Here is a 19829-nt window from a genome sequence, read left to right on the forward strand (position 1 = left end):
TGAATAAAAAAGCAGCATGAATTTCTCCATAAATTTCACACCAAATTTAACAAAATTTAATATTTAGGCATAATTTGAGTCGTAGAATCGAAATATGTAAAACAATTGGTATGTTTTTTCAGAAAAAGTCCGATTTTGTGTCAAAATACCTATGTTAGAATAGTGCTATATATACTAAATCTAATATCCTAAGTCGCACTTTTGAGACATGAAGAACGCAATTTGAATTTCGTGAATCGGCCCAGTAGTACGAGAGATATAGAACTGTCCCCCCTTTTTTTCTTTCTTTTTTTTGAGCAGTGTACCTAATAAATAATTACACAAACAATTTTCTTTATTTATCTTTTCTTTAATGATTAAAAAAAAGAAAGCTTGTCATTTATTTTCACAAGCTACATCCCTGAATTTTTTGGTCACATGTTTAAGAGTCACATACAGGGTTGCCACTCAAACAGGAGAATGAAATTCTCTGACCTTTCCAGGTTATCCGTGCGTTAAGAAAATTCCAGTCTATCTGCATAATGCACATTGGCTGTGCTAAGAGGTAAATTAATTATTGTAACACTTGAAAACACAAAAATTTGCCATTTACATACATATGACTTTTATATATATGTAATGATATTTTTAAATCAATTGATTAAATTAAATTCTAATCATATTGCTTAATAAGGTGTCGGCAGTTCTCTAAATAAATTGCATCCCTGTTCCTAAATTTTGGTGAAATCCTTTCTTTATTATTATAGATTATATTAACCTGTTGGCGCCCGCCAAATCACCAAACTCATAAATCTGTCATATTACATAAAGTCCTTAAGAACACTCCTGATGAGAAGATAGCGTCACCTCGTGATTTCAGTTAATATCGCTGATTGAATGAGCACCATGACGCACACATATTTATAAATAGGGCTTCTCCTCGAGGTACAGAAGGAACGCTTGTGAGATGGATGCTAAAATAAACATATCACTTTATATTCCAAAATTTGTCTCATTCCTGTTTCCCCCGCTGCACAACACAAATAATGTATGAGAAAATACATTTCATATATATATATATATATATAAAATCCCCAAAGCATTACTATTATAACTATAATAGGAGTTGTTTTCTCCACTGAAGATTGAAATTAAAATTTGCCCAATTTGGATTTAAAAAAATTTTTTTGGGGGAGCAGTTATATTTTTAGATAAATTCAGGTATTTTATATTTATTTAGCAGTATACATAAGCAAAAAATATGTGCATTAAATTTGCAGTGGTATGTCATCATACTGCTAGAATTAGTTTTAGGATTATGCCAGAAAAAATTTCCTCAAATTTGAAAGTATATTTTACTAATAATAAATAAATTTGGGGGGGGGGAAGAAGCACATTAAATTATACAAATAACATTAAAATAAAGAAAATTACTTAAAAATTGAATTAGAATAATCAACAATATTTTGGCGACTAGTTATATTAAATTGTTAGCCTAAGTGACTGATTACTATTTTTTAATTTTTTTTTTTTTTTTTTTTTTAAATTTTACTGCAAAATGACAAAAAAGGCATTTATTAAAAAACAAAAAAAAAACAAAAAAAAAAGAGGTTTAAAAGATTTTGCAGTAAAATACTAGTATACGCTAAGGCCTTGACACAATTTTGAAAATTATCGCCAACATCAGAATGAACGAATAATACATAGAATGACCCGTTTGCTGCTCATCATAACGTCGCCAAATTCCGTGTGTCCCGTACATGGAGGTTAGAATAGAATACATGGAGGCTATTCTGACTTCCATAGTTCCATATACTAGGATTCAACTGATTTTGTTTTATACGAGAATACATATTTTCTTTAGTTCAACATGCATTGCACATGTGCATCTCTTGATTCTGGAGATTACTGGAAACTTGCTTTGCCTTTCTAAAAGACAATTTAATTAGAGCTACGGAAATTGGCTCTATGCCAGCTGGCCAAATGATGTTCACGTGATACATAATTCGCTAAGAAAGTGATCGCTGTATGAAATTCCCTGCCTTTTCCAGATTTTGGCTAAAATATTTAAAATTCCCTGACTTTTCCCTGAATTTTTTGGTTAATTTTGAATTCCCTGACTTTTTCTGGTTTTCCAGGTAGCGTAGCAACCCTGCAAATATGACCGCCAACCTGTATTCTGGCTATTCTCAATATTATAATTTTTAAAATACTATAATCAGCAAACATATTCCTTAGCATTTATAGTTACACATATAGTAAGGTTTGATACAATATATATTTCTGCATGTAACTCATACTTCAGCTGCTCTCAGATCCCTAGTCCTTGCTAATTCTATGCCTTCAGTACGGCAACTATTATCTTCTATATTGTAAAATTCTTCGGCTCCATTTGCAGCTGTTATCTGTTCAAAATTATTTTTTTTAAATTACTTCATTAATACTTTAGTAAAATACAGAAACATAATGTATATTTAAAATGTTAAATGCATATAAGAAAAATATGATAGTTAACATTTCTAACTTAGCATACATAAACATATATTTAGGCAATGAAACTTTTGGCAATATTCCCATCAACACTCAGTATGCCAAATTAAAAAAAAAAAAAAAAAAAAAAAAAAAAATTCCTGTTACTTATGTAATGAGTTATACAACACTAAGGTTTCTCTTCAAAGCTAAGAATGCATCACAAAAATGTCACATATTTATGACTCAGGAAAGTTATCTATCAATCCAGTAAACAGTTTATTATAAAAAAAATTGTTCAGTTTAATAATAAGCAAAAGTTTGCAAAGATGTAGATCTAAAAGCTCATATAGTAAGCTGATTTCTCCTGGGTAACTCTGGTCAAATAAAGATTATTTGATACAATATTTAATTAGATTATTAATTTATTCTTTCAATCTAGGCTAGAATTTTATATTATACATTTGTCTGGTACACAATCTACAGTCTGTAATGTTCTGTTATCTCATCACTGTTTCCTGCGAAATCCACAAACTTTACACAGAAAAGTTTATAATAAATTGTGCTTGTTAAACTTGTGCTGTTTTTCAGTTTAAAAAGAAATAATAACTTCCTTTGAGACTTAATGGAATATGGTTATATCAAAAGACCACTACAGCACAAAGAAGCAATACCCATAAAAGGATATACAGTCAAAAGTCATTAATCCGGACACCCATAATGATCTATAATCCAGACCTCAAAGCTACAAACTTTTTGCGCATGCGTCAACACATAGTGCGTGTGCGCATGCGCATAATACGTTTATGCATGCACGTTTAATGCATAATGGACGGTATCAGCTAAGCTAAAATTATCTAATTATCTATTTCAGTTAATGTTGCAGATTGCGTTGTTCCTTAATCTTCGAATTGGATCCGGCTTATTATTTTTTGCAGACTGTTAGAGCAATTTTATAAAAGTAAGCTTGAACTTTCGAATATGTCAAATAGAATTTCCGATGCTGGAGCTGCCAAAGCGAAAGTATGTTTCGATGTATATCAAACAAAAAGTGGAATTGCTGCAAAAAATGGATAAAGGCATATCCTTTGTTTCTCTAATCATTCCGAAATCTGTTTATCAATTTCATGCTGCTCTGCGGGGGGTGGAGTGGGGGGAGAACATTGCGGCGCGCAATGAATTGGAAGTTGATCTGTCAGCACTATCCTTATCTTCAAGGCAGATGTTTTTATTTTATTTGGCTTATAATTCCTTACTAAATGTAGTATTTCATCTCGATGTACTCCCTCTTTGATATGATTTAAATCAAATTCCTCGTCATTATAATTCGCTTCCGATAGTGAAGAAAGTGACACAGAGGTTATTGAAAACGAAAAAATTTCAATTGACAAATTAGTCGGTATTCTCTACACAGCTATTATAGGACTTGAACAGCAGAACTTTGTAACTGAACAAGAAATTATGTCTGTTTATAGAATTAAAGAGAAAATATTATCACATAAAACGAAGCAACTTAAACAACTTACATTGAAAGAAATTTTTAATAAAATAAACAAATAAATATTAAGTTTTTTTTTTTTTTTTTTTTTTTTTTTTTTTGTAAATTTTGATACCCTTTAGATCATAATTGTTCTTTATTTCATAAATTACGGTTTCATATTTTTAATTTTATAATTTCTGCATGCCATCTTACCAGATTTAAACTGATGATCTCTAATCCAGAAAAATCGATAATCCGTAATCGCTGAAGTCCCAACAAGTCCGAATTAAAGACTTTTGACTGTACAATATTTTACAAACAAATCATTCTGCTGAAATGCACAATAATATTAAGAACTATGGTGAGGTGACCTGATCATCTTGAATGGATATTTATCACAGTATCAAGATATTTTAGCCTTTTAATGTATAAATTATCAAAATTTTCACGTTGATCATTTTGATGAAATACTTGATTTAGTAACCTAGCTAGCTGCAGTAATTTGTATCTAATCCCAAACTAAATATGAGCTTGATTCAATTAATGTTATGAAATTAACGTATTAACTAGTGATCAGAAATGAGAATTCTCATTCTCAATTTAAGCATTGGCAGTTGGCAATGTTAAAAGATGATGATGACAGACCCCCTCAAAAAAAATTATTTTCACCAAATATACTTGCTTGATAGCTTGAAAGTATCAAATTAAATTTGCATTCCAAAAGGACAAAAAATAAATTTGACACTCTTTCAGACTTTTAACTAATAAATGCCACTTAAATAATATCTGACACTTTTTATGGGTTACTTCATTTTTGAAATGTACTATATATTGGTAAGTATTTGCTAAGTATTGCTTAATAAGAATATTGCTACAGACATAGTACAAAGGTAGTGACAAAGTAATAGTATAAAATAAGCCAGAGAAACCATAAATTATGTTGATTACTCAATTCAATCAAAAGTTCATGACCTATTCACAACAAAAAACATATCTTCAAGCAGAAATACAAAAACTAATAAAATATTCAAGCTAAAGACATACAAAATATTTATTACATTTCAAATCTATTTTACTTTACACCAAGGTGATGCTGTTATGCCAATGAATTAATCAGCATAATAAATATAGGCTTTGGAGTAGAAAATGCAAAGAATGTAAATAACTGTACATAAAGAATTAAAATTTAGCCTGCAACATTATTATTTTGGTTCAAATCCTCCTGAAGGATTAAGAAGTAGTTTGCACCATACCCAAACAAATTAATTTATCAAAGTAATTTTTTATTTTACCTTGATATGTGGATAAACTAAACATTCAGAGTGCTTTCAATATTTCTCATCACACTTATACAAATTATATCACGTGCACCTCATCAGTTCTTTGTTTTCTTTCTTCCAAAGCTCTACATATGATGCACATATTATGGTTACTTATAAAAAGTACTCTATGAACTGTTGTCTTAACAATTTTTGCAACACTGAAAAGGTTGCAAACATGTAAAGTGGTAAACAAATATATATATAAAACACATAGAAGCAAATAGTCTTACCAGATGCACAACTTGATTATAACGATTATCCCTTAACTGCACTGGATTCCAACCATTTGCAGATAACATTTTGTCCCATACATCTTTAGGAATAACTGAAAAGATGCAAATAAAGGATATCAATTCAGTACTGTATTTCCTCGCACAGTTTCTTCTCTACCATTTTAATGACAGGTTCTGAAAATTTTACTAATATTCACATAATTTTCCTCTTCCTTCAGAGAATGAGCTTCCATGAATTTAAAAAAGGATTCGTCTACATAGTGAATTTTCATTTCACTAAAAAAGACAAACCCTTGCAAAGTACCTAAGAAGGTCAAACATTTCCGTTCTATTTGTTCAATATTATATAGAAACCAAATACAAGAACCGGTCAATCACTGGAAAGCAAACATGAACTGACAATCAAAATACAATTTCACTAAGGCAGCTGCACATACATCTTCTCTAATTATTTAGGAATGATTTGAGGCCTAAGGAGTAGCAGAGAAAACAAGACAAATGGGGAGATTAAGTTACAAGAAAGTAGAAATGAAGATATAGTATCACATATTGGTAATATTATTATTGCTATGTATTCTTATTGGAATGTTGGTTTCTTTAAAAAGTTAAAACTAACAATTTTGTGATAGTTACTTGTAGTTTATCCATGACTATTTTTCTTGTGTTATGTTCTTGTAACTGTGTTCTTTCGTGTGATATTAAATTATTCACATAATTTTCCCCACTTGATTTTCAATCGATAAAACTAATAAAAGAAAAAGAGAAATTTAAGGAAATTTTTCCTCATGTATTTTAAACCTGTATGTGTATGTGTGTGTATACAAAATGTAGGTACAATAATGTGAAGAATGGGTGCAGACTGTGCCCATAATGATGTATGAATCAGGATGCTCTTAATCAAGAGAACTGCTTTGTTCAAGAATAAAGTGTGCTGAATAGCCACAAAGTCTGTGTCCGACAACAACGATACAATTATGCATTCTACATGCCAGCATCATTTACAGCGATCGGTCATCATTAAAATTACTTGTGCCTTCTCTTGTATCCTAAATTATTACACACCATACACACACACACACACAGACATATACATATATATATTGCAATTAAATTACATTAAGCACTAAAATTATAACAAACACATTATAAACAACTGCATACACTATCCCCTACATTCATCTGAACAACCAAAAAATAAAAACTACTTTCCTAAATTATAAAGTATCAGTAAACTCCAAATGCAAAAATTATAAAGCATGTAAGTAAATACAAAAATTACACAGCATATAAGAAAATAACCAAATCAAATAAATATGTCGATTTTAATAACCAAAAAAGAAATTCTTCAATATGTGGAGTATCAAAACTCCAAATATGTAGTTGATAAATGGTAAATAATGAAGGAATGATGACAAAGCATAGCACAAATAAAAAAGAAAAGTTATGCTTAAGTCATTCGACTATATCAGGAAGAAAATTCCCCGCAACTGAAGTCTCAATGGAAATGAATTCATATGGCAAAATGCAAGTATGATATATGCAGTGTATGGTTTTTATCCATTTGACATGCTGGAGTAACCTGGAAAAAGAAAAATAGAAAAGAAAAGCTGAAATCTTCACCTAAATGTGGCTGCCTTGAGGTTTGAAGAAAGTTGGCCTTGTTTGTAACTTAAGAAATCAGCTATCAGAGTGAAAAAATATAAATATATAAAATTTACTACTTTTAACTACTTTTTTTAAAAACTACTTTTAGAAATATACAAAATTTACATTTTTTTTATTTACAAAAATTATGCTGCAAGCAAATTACACCACAGCAAAAAATTTGCTGGAAAATCTTATTACCAGATTGAATAAAGTTGTGAAATAAGGTGCTGGAGAATGGCAGTCAAGAATCCTGGTCAAAGTGTCTGCAAATTCCAGGAAAATTGTTGGATAATTTTAATAATCTATCATAAATTTCATAAACGTCGAAGAGCAGTGTAGAGTTCTGTAAAATCTGAGAAATACAGAAAAGGTTTGAAAATTTATTAGAGTTGAGCAGAAACTTTATGTTTTTCATGAAACGCAGTAAGTTTTCTATAACAGATTTCTTTGGTACACGACAGGATTATGAAGCTCTTAAAAAAATAAGACTGTATTAGAATTTTTTTACAAATAATGTTGGAGTTTTTGCAGTCTCTATCAACAGGGATAATAAAGAAATTATCTTTTAAAACTTTCACGGTAATGAGCAATTTTAGAACACAAATCAGATGCACCAAATTTATTTTAATTCTTTGAACTTCGTTGATGGCAGTATTGACAAATATTTTTTCAAAATATTGAAATGGCAGTTAATTCATTCAAGGGTGGGAGAGTCGAAAAGTCCCTATTTGCATATAAACACCCTTTCTGTCGCTCTTCTCTCCAGCAAGCCAAATGGACAAAAAATCATAAACACTTGGGAGGACTCCATAACTGCATTTTGCCTCATGCTTCCCTTTTAGCTTGGACTTCAGTTGTGGTGAATTAATGCTTTCTTCTTCTTTTAGTTCAGTGACTCGAGCATAACTAACTGATTTTTTATTTGTACTTTTGATTTACTTTTATTGTATGTACATGCTTTGTCATCTTTCCCTCATGATGAAGAGTTGTTCAACTACAGATTCTGAGTTTATTGATGTTCGACATTTTGAACAGTTTTTTTAAGGCCTTTTTGACTGTTGAAACTGAAATTTTTATTTGATTTGACTGTTTGTATTTGTATGCTTTCTCATTTTTGGAGTTTACTGATACTCCACAACTTAAAAATTGCATTTTATTTTACTTTCGTCACTTTCCCCCCCTTTCCTTTTACCTCCTTGTACGAAGTAAAAAGGAAATATTGTAATCGAGTAAAGTTTCAGGCATCATAGTTCAACGAAAATATCCATTTTTACTGCTATCGAATGCAATTTAACGATGTTTTTGCATGAGATCTGTAGGTAAGGACAGAATAAAGGATTCTTTTCCCTCAAAAAAATTATAAAACTAATTTAAAATGAATTAAAAAGAGAATTTTTCGTGGCGTCTGTGCGTACGTACGTATCTCACATAACTCAAAAACAAGTAGACTCAGAACATTGAAATTTTGTACATAGGACTGCTAAAACATGTAGATGTGCACCTTGTATTTTGGTTGCAATCGACCGCACCAAAATTATATAAATATATATATTTACGCTGTTACTCGGCTCAGTGATCTCAGTTTCTTTATCCTTATATGTTTGTAAATTGTGCATTTTTTGCTTTAAAATTGATTGAATTAAGTTGTTCTTATCTTCCCGTTAAGGTTTTTATGCCTTTAGTAAATCTGTATGCAATATTTGTAGAATTATAAAAATTTTAAACTTGCTTAAGTGCGGCTAAGCCTAATTATTTTTGCCATGGCGGCCATGTTTGTTTACATTTGAAACTTGACAGAATAGTGATTTGTTGCCAATCTAGAGAAACTATTGCAACAGCAAAGATAACGGCTTCTTTTATTATTGCAAATTAAATCATGCTTAATCCATTCTGGAATTTATTCAACGAAATAAGTGTTTAAGATTTACTTCATTATTTTTAATATAGATATTTTGAGTTTTTATGTATTTTAGCTTCGTAGAGAAGTCAGGAATCAATTAATTGAATGAAAAATACTGAGTTGTCTGTGAAAAATCATTTCTTTCTTTTTTTGGTTTGTTTAAATTCTTTTATACATCATTTTAGATTTATTATAATATTTGAATAGAACATGTAGCAATGATTAGATAATTCTTCAGATGATCAAATTTTATGCATTCTGAGTTATAAAATGAATGAAATGTAATGCTGTTAAGGCAACTTAGCAGCAGAGTGTCACTATGGTAAACATATGCAGTACAAAGTCTGTAATCTGGACTCGTCGGACTTTGGCGATTCCAGATTAGGGTTTTTTCCGAATTAAAGATCATCAATTTAAATCTGGTAAGATGGCATGCAGAAAGTATACAATTAAAAATATGAAACTGTAATTTATGAAATAAAGAGCAATTATGATCTAAAGGGTATCAAATTTTACCAAAAAAAAAAAAAAAGCTTAATATTTATTTGTTTACTTTATTAAACATTTCTTTCAATGCGTGCATGCATAAAGCATACATTACACATAGTCAAAATTAGAAAACTGCAACCAGAAAACTATTTGATGTGTATTCGTGATATTTATAATGATGAGGAAATTGATTTAAATCATATCAAAGACGGAGTACATTGAGATGAAATACTACATTTAGTAAGGAATTATAAGCCGAATAAAATAAAAACATCTGCCCTGAAGATGAGGATAGTTCTGACACATCAGCTTCCTGTTCATTGTGCACCCTGACATCTCCCCCCCCCCCTGCAGAGCAGCGTGAAATTGATAAACAGATTTCGGAATGGTTAGGGAACCAAATCATTAAGCCAAGCTGTTCTGATTACGCAAGTAATATCCTGCTAAGTAGAAAAAAATGTGGTTCATTTAGACTATGTCTGGACTTAAACAGCCCTTAAAACCTGGTGAATCCCTTTCCGAATATTTAATTGCAATGCGTGCAGTTCTGTTGATGATTCATCAATTCTTGATTATGCAATCAATGGGATACCAGATCAGCGTAGTAACAAAATTAAATTGTATGGGTGTAAATCTATTTCTGAATTCAATAAGAAATTTAAAATTTATGAGAAAATCCGCGTTCCAGATGAGAAGAATAAGGGTTATTTGAGTACTAACACACAAAATAAAGCATGCACTTTATTTTGTGTAAATAATAAGACTAAAGAACCAAGGTGTTATGACTGTGGAAGTATACGCCGAGTAATGATGCACATTCTTTACAAAAAAAAAGTTTGTGGCTTTGAGGTCCGCATTATAGATCATTCCGGATAATGGACGTCAGGATCATGGACTTTGTACTGTATAGTGAATTTTAAAGAGCGCATTTATTCTATTGTGGTTTATGTGCTATCGAAGAAGTAGATTTAATTCAATCCAATAAGTTTAAATGAAATGCAAGAAAAAATGCATATAATTTAATATTCTGTACTAGGAAGTCATGTGGTGTACACGTCAGATTTTTTTCTTTTCTGGTTGTTAAAATCAACATAGGAGATGGTGCTATGCAATTGTTTATAATTTGCTTTTGTGATTTGAAAGTTGCATAGTATCAGAAATATTGATATTGCCTACCAGTTAATTGGAATGGGAAACTAAATTATTTTTGTCCATTCCCCTGACGAGAGCAAACATAGATCAATCTGAATGTTTTAATAATTTGGCACTAACTTCACTTTGGCTTAAGTTCTGAATTTGTTCTTCCTGGTTCTCAAATTTTTCTTTTGCATTTCTGTAGTACTATAAAGCTTATAATTTTAGTATTTAATAAAATTTAACTACAATGCAGTTTTGCTGCTTAAGTGCAATTATTCCTTTGTACTTATATCTTTAAGCTTTTTCTTAATTCCTTTTCTTATATATATATATTGGAACTTCGGGCATAGAAGTTAGTAGAACTTCAGGAAGTTTAAAAGAATCTACTAAATCTGAATATCTGTCTCTACACTGAAGTGACAAAAGTCATGAGATAGCAATATGCAAATATACAGATGGCAGTAGTATCGCGTACAAAATGTATAAATGTGAAGTGCTTTGGCAGGGCTTCATTTGTGTTCAAGTTATTCATGTGAAGAGGCTTTGACGTGATTATGGCAGCACGACAAGATTTAACAGACTTTGAACGCGGAATGGTAGTTGGAGCTAGACGCATGGGTCATTCCATTTCGGATATCGTTAGGGAATTCAACATTCTGAGATCCACAGTGTCAAGTGTGTACCGAGAGTATCTAATTTTAGGCATAACATTCCACCATGGACAGCGCAGTGGCCGACCACCTGCACTTAATGACTGAGACCAGCGACGTCTGCGTAGAGCTGTCAATGTTCACAAACAAGCAACACTGCATCAAATAACCGCAGAAATCAATGTGGGACGTACGAGGGACGTGTCCGACAGGATAGTTCGGCGAAATTTGTCTTCCTTGGGCTATGCCAGCAGAAGACCCACTGGAGTGCCTTTACTGACAGCACGACATCGTCTGCAGCGACTCTCGTGGGCTCGTGAGCATATCGGTTGGTCCCTAAACGAATGGAAAACCGTGGCTTGGTCAGATGAGTCACGATTTCAGTTGGTAATAGCTAATGGTAGGGTTCGAGTGTGGCGCAGACCCCACGAAGCCATGGACCCAAGTTGTCAACAAGGCACTGTTCAAGCTGGTGGTGGTTCCATAATTGTCTGGGCTGTTTTTACATGGCATGGACTCGGTCCTCTGGTGCAACTGAACCGATCATTGACTGGAAAAGGATACCTTTAGCTATTTGGAGATACTTACAGCCATTCATGGACTTTCCATACTCAAACAATGGGATTTTTATGGATGACAATACGTCATGTCACCGGGCACAACTGTTCACGATTGGTTAGAAGAACATTCTGAACAATACCAGTGAATGATCTGGCCACCTAGATCACCCGACATGAATCCCATCGAACATTTATGGGACATCATCGAGAAGTCAGTTCGTGCCCAAAACCCTGCATCGTCAACACTTTCACAATTATGGACGTCTATAGAGGCAGCATGGCTCAATATTCCTGCAGGGGACTTCCAACGACTTGTTGAGTCCATGCCACGTCGAGTTGCTGCACTTCGCCGGGCAAAAGGAAGACCGACAAAATATTAGGAGGTATCCCATGACTTTTGTCACTTTATATATATAATAAGTAAGAAGAAAAATACTGAATGATGTATTTCAATGAATAAATGATCCCAAATTATTTATAAAATGAGTCTGTCAACAATTATAAATTTCTTTAAAAAATAAACCCAAGAAAGATCCTCAATGAATAATAATAATAATAAATGATGCAAGATTTACTGTAATAGGCTTCATCAAAACATTTCCAATAAACCACTGCTTTACTAAAACAAAGATAAAATCTGTAAGCAGAAGTTAAATTAAAAAGGTAACATACATATAATTTAAAACTACTCAAAACACATTAAAATGTTTCAGTTATGTAAGAGAACACTGAAACTAAAACATTTTTAAATTTTACTTTGATAACTCATATGAGGAATTTGGAAAAAGTTACAAAAATCTGTTATTAAAATCTGTGCATATCTGTTTGTTTATTTGTGGCATTATCTGCTCCGGAATAGTGGGGAGCTGAGTTTTGAAAAAGGTACCCTCGGATTCCAAAAATTCGCGTGAAGCCATTTCGACCACTCTCTTCTTTGTATGACTTCGATCAGCTGAGATATTAATTAAAAACTCTGAAAATGCTAGTTTCACCTTTTTTTTTTTTTTTTCCAAATGGCAACAGTCTTGCACAAGGGAGATAAAAATCTATTTATTTCAAAAAGTGTTGCCATTGCTTGCTTTCAAATCGTAGAGTTTGTTAATAAAAAACTTTGTAAGTTTTACAAAATGTGAAATAAAAATAGCATTGTGAAACATTAAATATATTATTATTATATAAGGTCATGTTCTGATGTTGAAGAAAGCATGCAATGTCGAAAATTTTTTGTTAATGTCCACATTTTAAATAAATAGGTCCTGTTGGCAACCTTTTTGTTTCAGATCAAGATAATTGGACATGGTATGTTATTGCCACATTAAGTTTTATTGATATTTGAAAAAATGCTGTTATATTACATTAAATTTAAATCATGACATCATACATATATATTTTAACCAGAGGTGTCCAAAGTTTTTGTTCCCTGGTTTGGCTACAAAAAAATTACTTACGAATTGGCTGTTGCTTGGAAAGAATGAACTGACATCATTTATATTGAAATCTTTTTATGCACTTTCTTTTCAGATGTACACAGAACTTATAAATTTTGCTTTGGTCACAGCTAGCAACTTTGGATACAGTACAGTAAATTAAAAGTTCAATTTATTTTAAATTTTTCAGTATAGAGAACTTATAAATATTGCTTTGGCCATAGCTTGCTCATCTGGCAGGCTTGCCTGCTAGTATAAATTATAATTTTTGCCATTCTAAAATACATTTAAATAAGAAAAAATAACCTGCATCATTACTATTCTGTAAGTATATGTACTTCTTCTTAATAGGAATACATGGATAAAAAGTAAAAATTACAATTTAAATTGCAAATGGAAGAGAAGGGGGTAATACTTAATTTTTTAAACACAAAAATGGCATTATCAGAGCTTAATGGAACTGTCAAACTCCAGATCACAGACTGCAATACAAAAATCAATTAATAAAAAATAAATAAATAAAATTAACTTTTTTAACTTAAATAATTAGCTGAATATTATTTATCTTTTTTATGACTACAGCAAGGATACTTTTTCAGTACTGATTTAAAAATGAAAACATCAGCAAAAAATACTAATTAAAAAATCCTTACATGCTGCAGCATCCATAGTCCCCCGGTCACATATAACTAAACAATTTCGATTGCATGTTGCAGCAAGAGAGAAATACGTTTCTTCCATGGCCATCATTGTTTTCAACAGATTCTCTTGAAATTTTTCCGCTACAAAAAACACAAATTTAAAGCACATTATTAACAAAACAACATACAACTTTAAAAAAAACCATTTAAAATTGAAATATGTGATAAATGGCTTTAATATAAAGATATAATAAATGTTCAAGACTGATTTAAAATGACAGTTTGTAAAAGTCTGCCATTATCCTCTTAATTTCAAGAATTATGAATCAAGCTAAACAGTATAACTGAAAATTCTCAAGAAACAAATCTGAAAAATATTAATCATTAACACCCACCACAAACACATGACAGTTTTAACATTATACTTTAAATTTCAATCCATATAAATCCAGATGAAAGCACAGATTAAAAATAATTTGGTAAAATCTTTCTGTTAATTTACATATTTTAAATAAACAAAACTTGAAATTATACCTAGCAGAAAAAACTCTGAGTAAGTTGCTACCAGCAAACTGAAATAATAAACTACAATAATGATTCTAACAGGTAAATTTAAACAAAAGAGTTAAACTGCTTCCACTTAGCACTTCACAAATTTAATCGAAAAATGTTTCATCCACTCTATGTGGAAAAACTAGATACCATCACTAAAAAAGCCAAGTTTTAAAATTTTTAAAGCTGTAACAATAATAATATTCAAATCACATGATCATACGTTCATGATACTAGTAAGTACAAGAAATTATTACGTACATTATGTTTTACGTATTAAAAAATTTCTGAATGCTGGTTTAAAATAGGGGAAAAAGGGTGTTAGGAACTTGAATATTGGTTTAAAAAGTAGGAGACACAACAGACTGAAGCAATTGATCCTTATATTAAATTTTAAAAATCTCAGTAAAAATACAGGTATACAAATAAAATCTCTTTTATAAGATAGAAATACATAAAGTTGTATAAAAGTCTTCTGTTATCTTCAGAATGTTATACAAAATTTGAAAAAGAATTAAATTGCTTTATAACAGATAGGATATAAAACTAATTTTTTTTAATTATTTATTTAATCTAATAAGCTGTATGGATTTCACTGACAAGCAGAAAATGGCAGGTTTTTTTCCAGCTAAAATAAAAATTTCAAACCTGGTAATCCATACTGTATTTTGTCAAATCTCTTCCTTCTAGAGAAATTTTATTATTTTTCACAAATTTAAGAAATTTTCATTCTCCTATTCTCAATTGCCTATTTAACATTGTCATTATATTCCTCTATTTTCATACTATTCCTAAAAATAAATTACTAGCACACTAATCTTCTTCTTCTTTTTTTTTTTTTTTTTCCTTTAGAAGTGTTAAAGAAGTAGTCTAATTTTTATTGTTCTATTTCCCCATACTACTATATTCTAGAACTACTCCGCTAACTTATTCCTTGTGTATTCCATGAAATGACAGATATCAGAAAGTTATAAACACCAGTTTTCGGTAAAATTGCAACAATTTTCAAAACAGATTGGAAGGCATTAAGTAATTAATACAATATAAAAACAGAGTGGACAAAAATTCATGGATCATTAAAAAAATTTCCAGAATATTTAAATGGCTATAAAATATAATGCTCCAAATTCATGTATCTAGATAGACTTTAAAAGAATCAGATGAAAATACTCAACCTTAATAAAACATGCACAATTATGATATATCAACTTAATTATTATCATATGCATAGAAAGTATCAAAAATAAAATATAAATTTTAATTATTGCAACTGCTTGCTACTAAAGCATAAAATTTTTAAATAAAGAAAAAAATTAAAATTTTGATTTTAAAATTGCTGTTGATAAGAATCAATAGTTATTAATCTTAAATTTGTAATATTTATCGTAAGTACTACACATTATTTACTGACCACAAATAGCTTTTCTAAGGGTTAATATAATAATCAAATGTTTAGATTAAAATTCACATTTTTATGTAAATCAGCAAGTTACTTAATACAATATTAAAATAAGCATGTGTGTAATAGATCTTATTTGATCACACAACATTTTTATGACATTTAATTTCAGGAATTAAAATTTTTTCTAATCAAATAAGCAGAGATGTCTCAGAATTTTTTTGTTTCAAGCACAGCATAATTAAACAAATAAGCAGACAAAAGTGAATAGGCATAAAAAGCATATGATCATAGCTTACATATCACATGTTGATAGGAGCAGGTCCCACATTAAAAAGAGAGAGAAATTTAGCTTAAAAAGCTAGAAATTAAAGGGCTCTTACACTTCACCATGAGGGTATTGTTATTAATTTATACTAAAGCCCAAAATCCAATATGCATCATCCACAGTGATCTAAAATCCAGAACTCCCGACAAGCAGCAACTATCTGTTTTTCTGTGCTTAATGTTTTATGCATGCACGTTTGATATTTTTACATAATAAAACACATGAAGAGTCCTGATGCTTAATTTCACTGAAGCACTAATTGAAACACCCCCAAGTCGAAGAAGCATAATAATTTATTAACATAAATCTGTATGATAAATAATATTGTTGAGTAGCAGCATTATGGCTTAGCATACATTTCAAATCAAAAACATTCTACATCAAAACAAAACTGATTTTAATTTAATAAATAACTTATAACCCTGGCATATCTTCCCCCTCTCTTTAATCAGGACATGACTGTCAACATATGGCAAGCTTGTGAAATGACTGGAGTAGTAATGTCCAAATTTTTTTTTTTTTTTTTTTTTTTTTTTTTTGCAAATATTAGTAATGAATACTAAACAGTATGATAACCTTTTATGCAGACATTATGCTTGGGGATGATTACACATTTCAGCCAACTGCACATAGAAGTGTTGAGTGTGTTCACAAGGAGAAATTTAACAAAAATTTCTTTCTATATGCAAAAAACATATTTTGTAAATAATACTCATAGGCCAAAAATTACATTAATTGTTGTGTGAATGAATAATAACTGATTTGTTTATATCAGCCCAGTACTGGCAAGACTGCACCGGGGGGTAAAATTTTCAGAATTTAGAGAAGAACTAAACAACAAAAGAAGGAATAAAAACCCTTTAGAATTAAGGGAAGGCATTAGGACATAAAATTTGGTGTTAGAAAAATTTTTAGAATTTAAGATGATTCCTGGCAGCAGAATTTAGGACCCATAGAGGGTGTACAGGCTGGCAAAATGTCTGGCGCTGACCCTGGATTAGCCTTAAGTATTATATAATAGGATTTATTTGTTTGAGATTCAGATATGCCATAAACATGTGCGATAGCTAATATAGTTCAGGCTTAACTTCATCAGCATGTGACAGAAAGAAGAAAAAATTTAGTGGAACAACTTGTCTTTAGTCATCAATCGCCTGATATATCACAAATAGTTTAAAATGGATGTTAGGTGAGCTATATGATGATAGCCACACAAGGTTTTCAGATATGACAAACAATATGTGAAATTTTTCAATTAATGGAATTTTAGAAGAAATATGGAGAAGTAACAAATGAAGTTTTCCAATGTGATGGCAATGCCCCAATCATCAATGAACTAATGGATGACGAAATTTGAAATACAGTCCTAAATTCAGAAAATTGCTACCAATAGTGAAGAAAGACACAGAGAAGTTACTGAGAATGAAACAACTTCGAATGACAACTTAGCGGAAATTCTCTATTACAAGATTTGCAAATGGAACTTTGTAACTTAACAAGAAATTATGTCTGTCTATAAAATTAAAGAAAATGTATTAGTACAAAAAATGAAGCAACACTGAAAGAAATGTTTAATAAAACAAACAAATAAATACTGACCTTTTTTGGGGGGCTAATTTTGATTTTCTTAAGGTCATAAATACTTCATTATTTCATAAACAACTATTTCATATTTCTAATTTTATAATTTCTATGTCATCTTACAAGATTTAAACTCACGATCTAAAATCCGGAAAACTTCCAAATCCAGACTACACAAAGTTCCGACGAGACTGAATCTCAGACTTTGTACTATACTGATTATTAAGATTTAGTCATCATATTGGATAATGCAAAGTCTTCTTACTTATTACTGTTATCATGATTTAATCCAAACTCCTCTCTTGATAAAGATTCTTTAAAGAAAAATATATTGCAGTATAAAATGTCTAGTTGTAATGAAAGTTTTCTACCAAAAAACATTCTTACTAAAGTTAGAAAGAAAAAACATGAAAGCAGTACCTTTAGTGCGGGCAGTAATCACCACCCAAATCTATGATTTTCTGCCAAAAACTTGGTAGTTTTTCAAAGCCTTGGGCCCAGAAGGCTGCTGTGGCCATGAGCCCACCACAGGTCATTACGCCATGACCACTGCAGCCAACCATGGTGGTTGGTGGTCGCGAGTCCAAAAACAGATCAACCTCATTTTGGACATCCTATTCAGAATGGAAGACAGCACCAGCAAAATGTGGCTGCAGGTGTGAAAAAAGGTAGAAGTCCGAAGGAGCGATATGGTTAGTGCAGCAAAAGATCCCTTTTGAGTCTGTGCAGAGTCCAGCTAGTTGGTTCTTGCATTACCTTGATGGAACATTATGTTTTCGTACCGGAACTCAGTACAATGTTTTTCCTTGATAGCAGCATCAACACAGACTAGCATCTCTTTGTACCCCTTGCTGTCGAGGGTTTTCTCTTTTTCCAGATACTCTTTATGGATAACACCATGGCAATACCACCAGATACAGAGCATGATCTTTTTGTCAGTCAAATCCCACTTTGAGATGCTGCTGATAGGCTCACTGGGTGCAGAAAACCCCTTTTTTTCGGCCTGCATTGTTGAAGAATATCCACTTTTCATCACAAGTGACGATCCAATCGAGAATTTTATCCTTGCGTTGGTATTCAAGTAGATTAGTGCAGCCCGAACACTCCTTATATACTTGCGTAAGTTCATGTGGCACTTAGCAATTGAACTTGTATGTCAAGTTTATACAATGCACAGCACAACTAATGGTCATGGCACTAACATAATGTAACTCCTTAGCAAGCTCTTGAGTGGTTGCACTCTGATACTCATCCACAAGGTCTTACAGGTGAGCCTTATCAACATCAATCAGTAGGCCAGACAGAGCGCTCTGCTTCTTGAATGTCATAGTACTTAAGACACAATAACACGGCAAACAAATACTAATTCAGAAGTCAAACAACAAAAATCAGCGTTATATTTTCAAAATTTCACAGAACTAGTTTCGATGGTTTTACCGAAGCAATCTTCAGCTGCAAAAGCGCAAATGAATGAGATACGATATAATGATCAGATAAGATAAGAAAGCCTGGACAGAAAATAAGCTAGTGGCACCATCTGTTGATGAAACCAGAACTAAAACATAATATCTTTAAAGGCCGAAGGCAAAGATGGATTGCAATTAGGATCGTTAACCAGAACAGAAAGATTTTTTTGAATGTGAAATGCCTCTAGAAAATCCAGTTCTCCAATGGAAGATGTTTTTTGAATAATTTTGGCAGCAGAAAAATTGAAAGTGTGATTTTCAGCCCAACAATGTTGGGCAATAGAAGACTTCTGTGTTTCCTTTTTTCTAACATATGCCTCATGTTCCTTGATGCGAAATTTTAAGGCTCTCTTAGTTTGGCCAATGTAAATTAAACCACACTGGAAAAGAATCCTATAAATACCCCAGGAATTCATATCCGGAATGGGGTCCTTGAGTATGGAACTCGGAATTTTATTGATAGGAGAATAAACAACCCGAAAGTTAAATTTCTACCAAATATGTGCAACTTTATACCTAATTGATGGAAAGAAGGGAATGACGACAGAATTTTTATGATCTCCTAAAAC

General features: G+C 31.4%; 1 protein-coding gene across 2 annotated transcripts in view; it reads right to left on the reverse strand.

Annotated features, from left to right (window-relative positions):
* The window catches only part of Ttd14 (TRPL translocation defect 14), a 115159-nt gene that overhangs the window by 50026 nt on the left and 45304 nt on the right, over positions 1-19829 (reverse strand). For both annotated transcript variants that reach the window (XM_035370446.2, XM_035370447.2), the window contains 3 exons: positions 13947-14075; positions 5481-5575; positions 2280-2384 (listed from right to left, as the gene is read on the reverse strand). In XM_035370446.2, the coding sequence (XP_035226337.1) occupies positions 2280-2384; positions 5481-5575; positions 13947-14075 (329 nt within the window). The remainder of the gene's footprint in view (positions 1-2279; positions 2385-5480; positions 5576-13946; positions 14076-19829) is intronic.

This window comes from Stegodyphus dumicola, chromosome 3 (genome assembly GCF_044657685.1).
Source record: "Stegodyphus dumicola isolate Sdum_Otavi_A_Nest chromosome 3, ASM4465768v1".
Lineage (NCBI taxonomy): Eukaryota > Metazoa > Arthropoda > Arachnida > Araneae > Eresidae > Stegodyphus > Stegodyphus dumicola.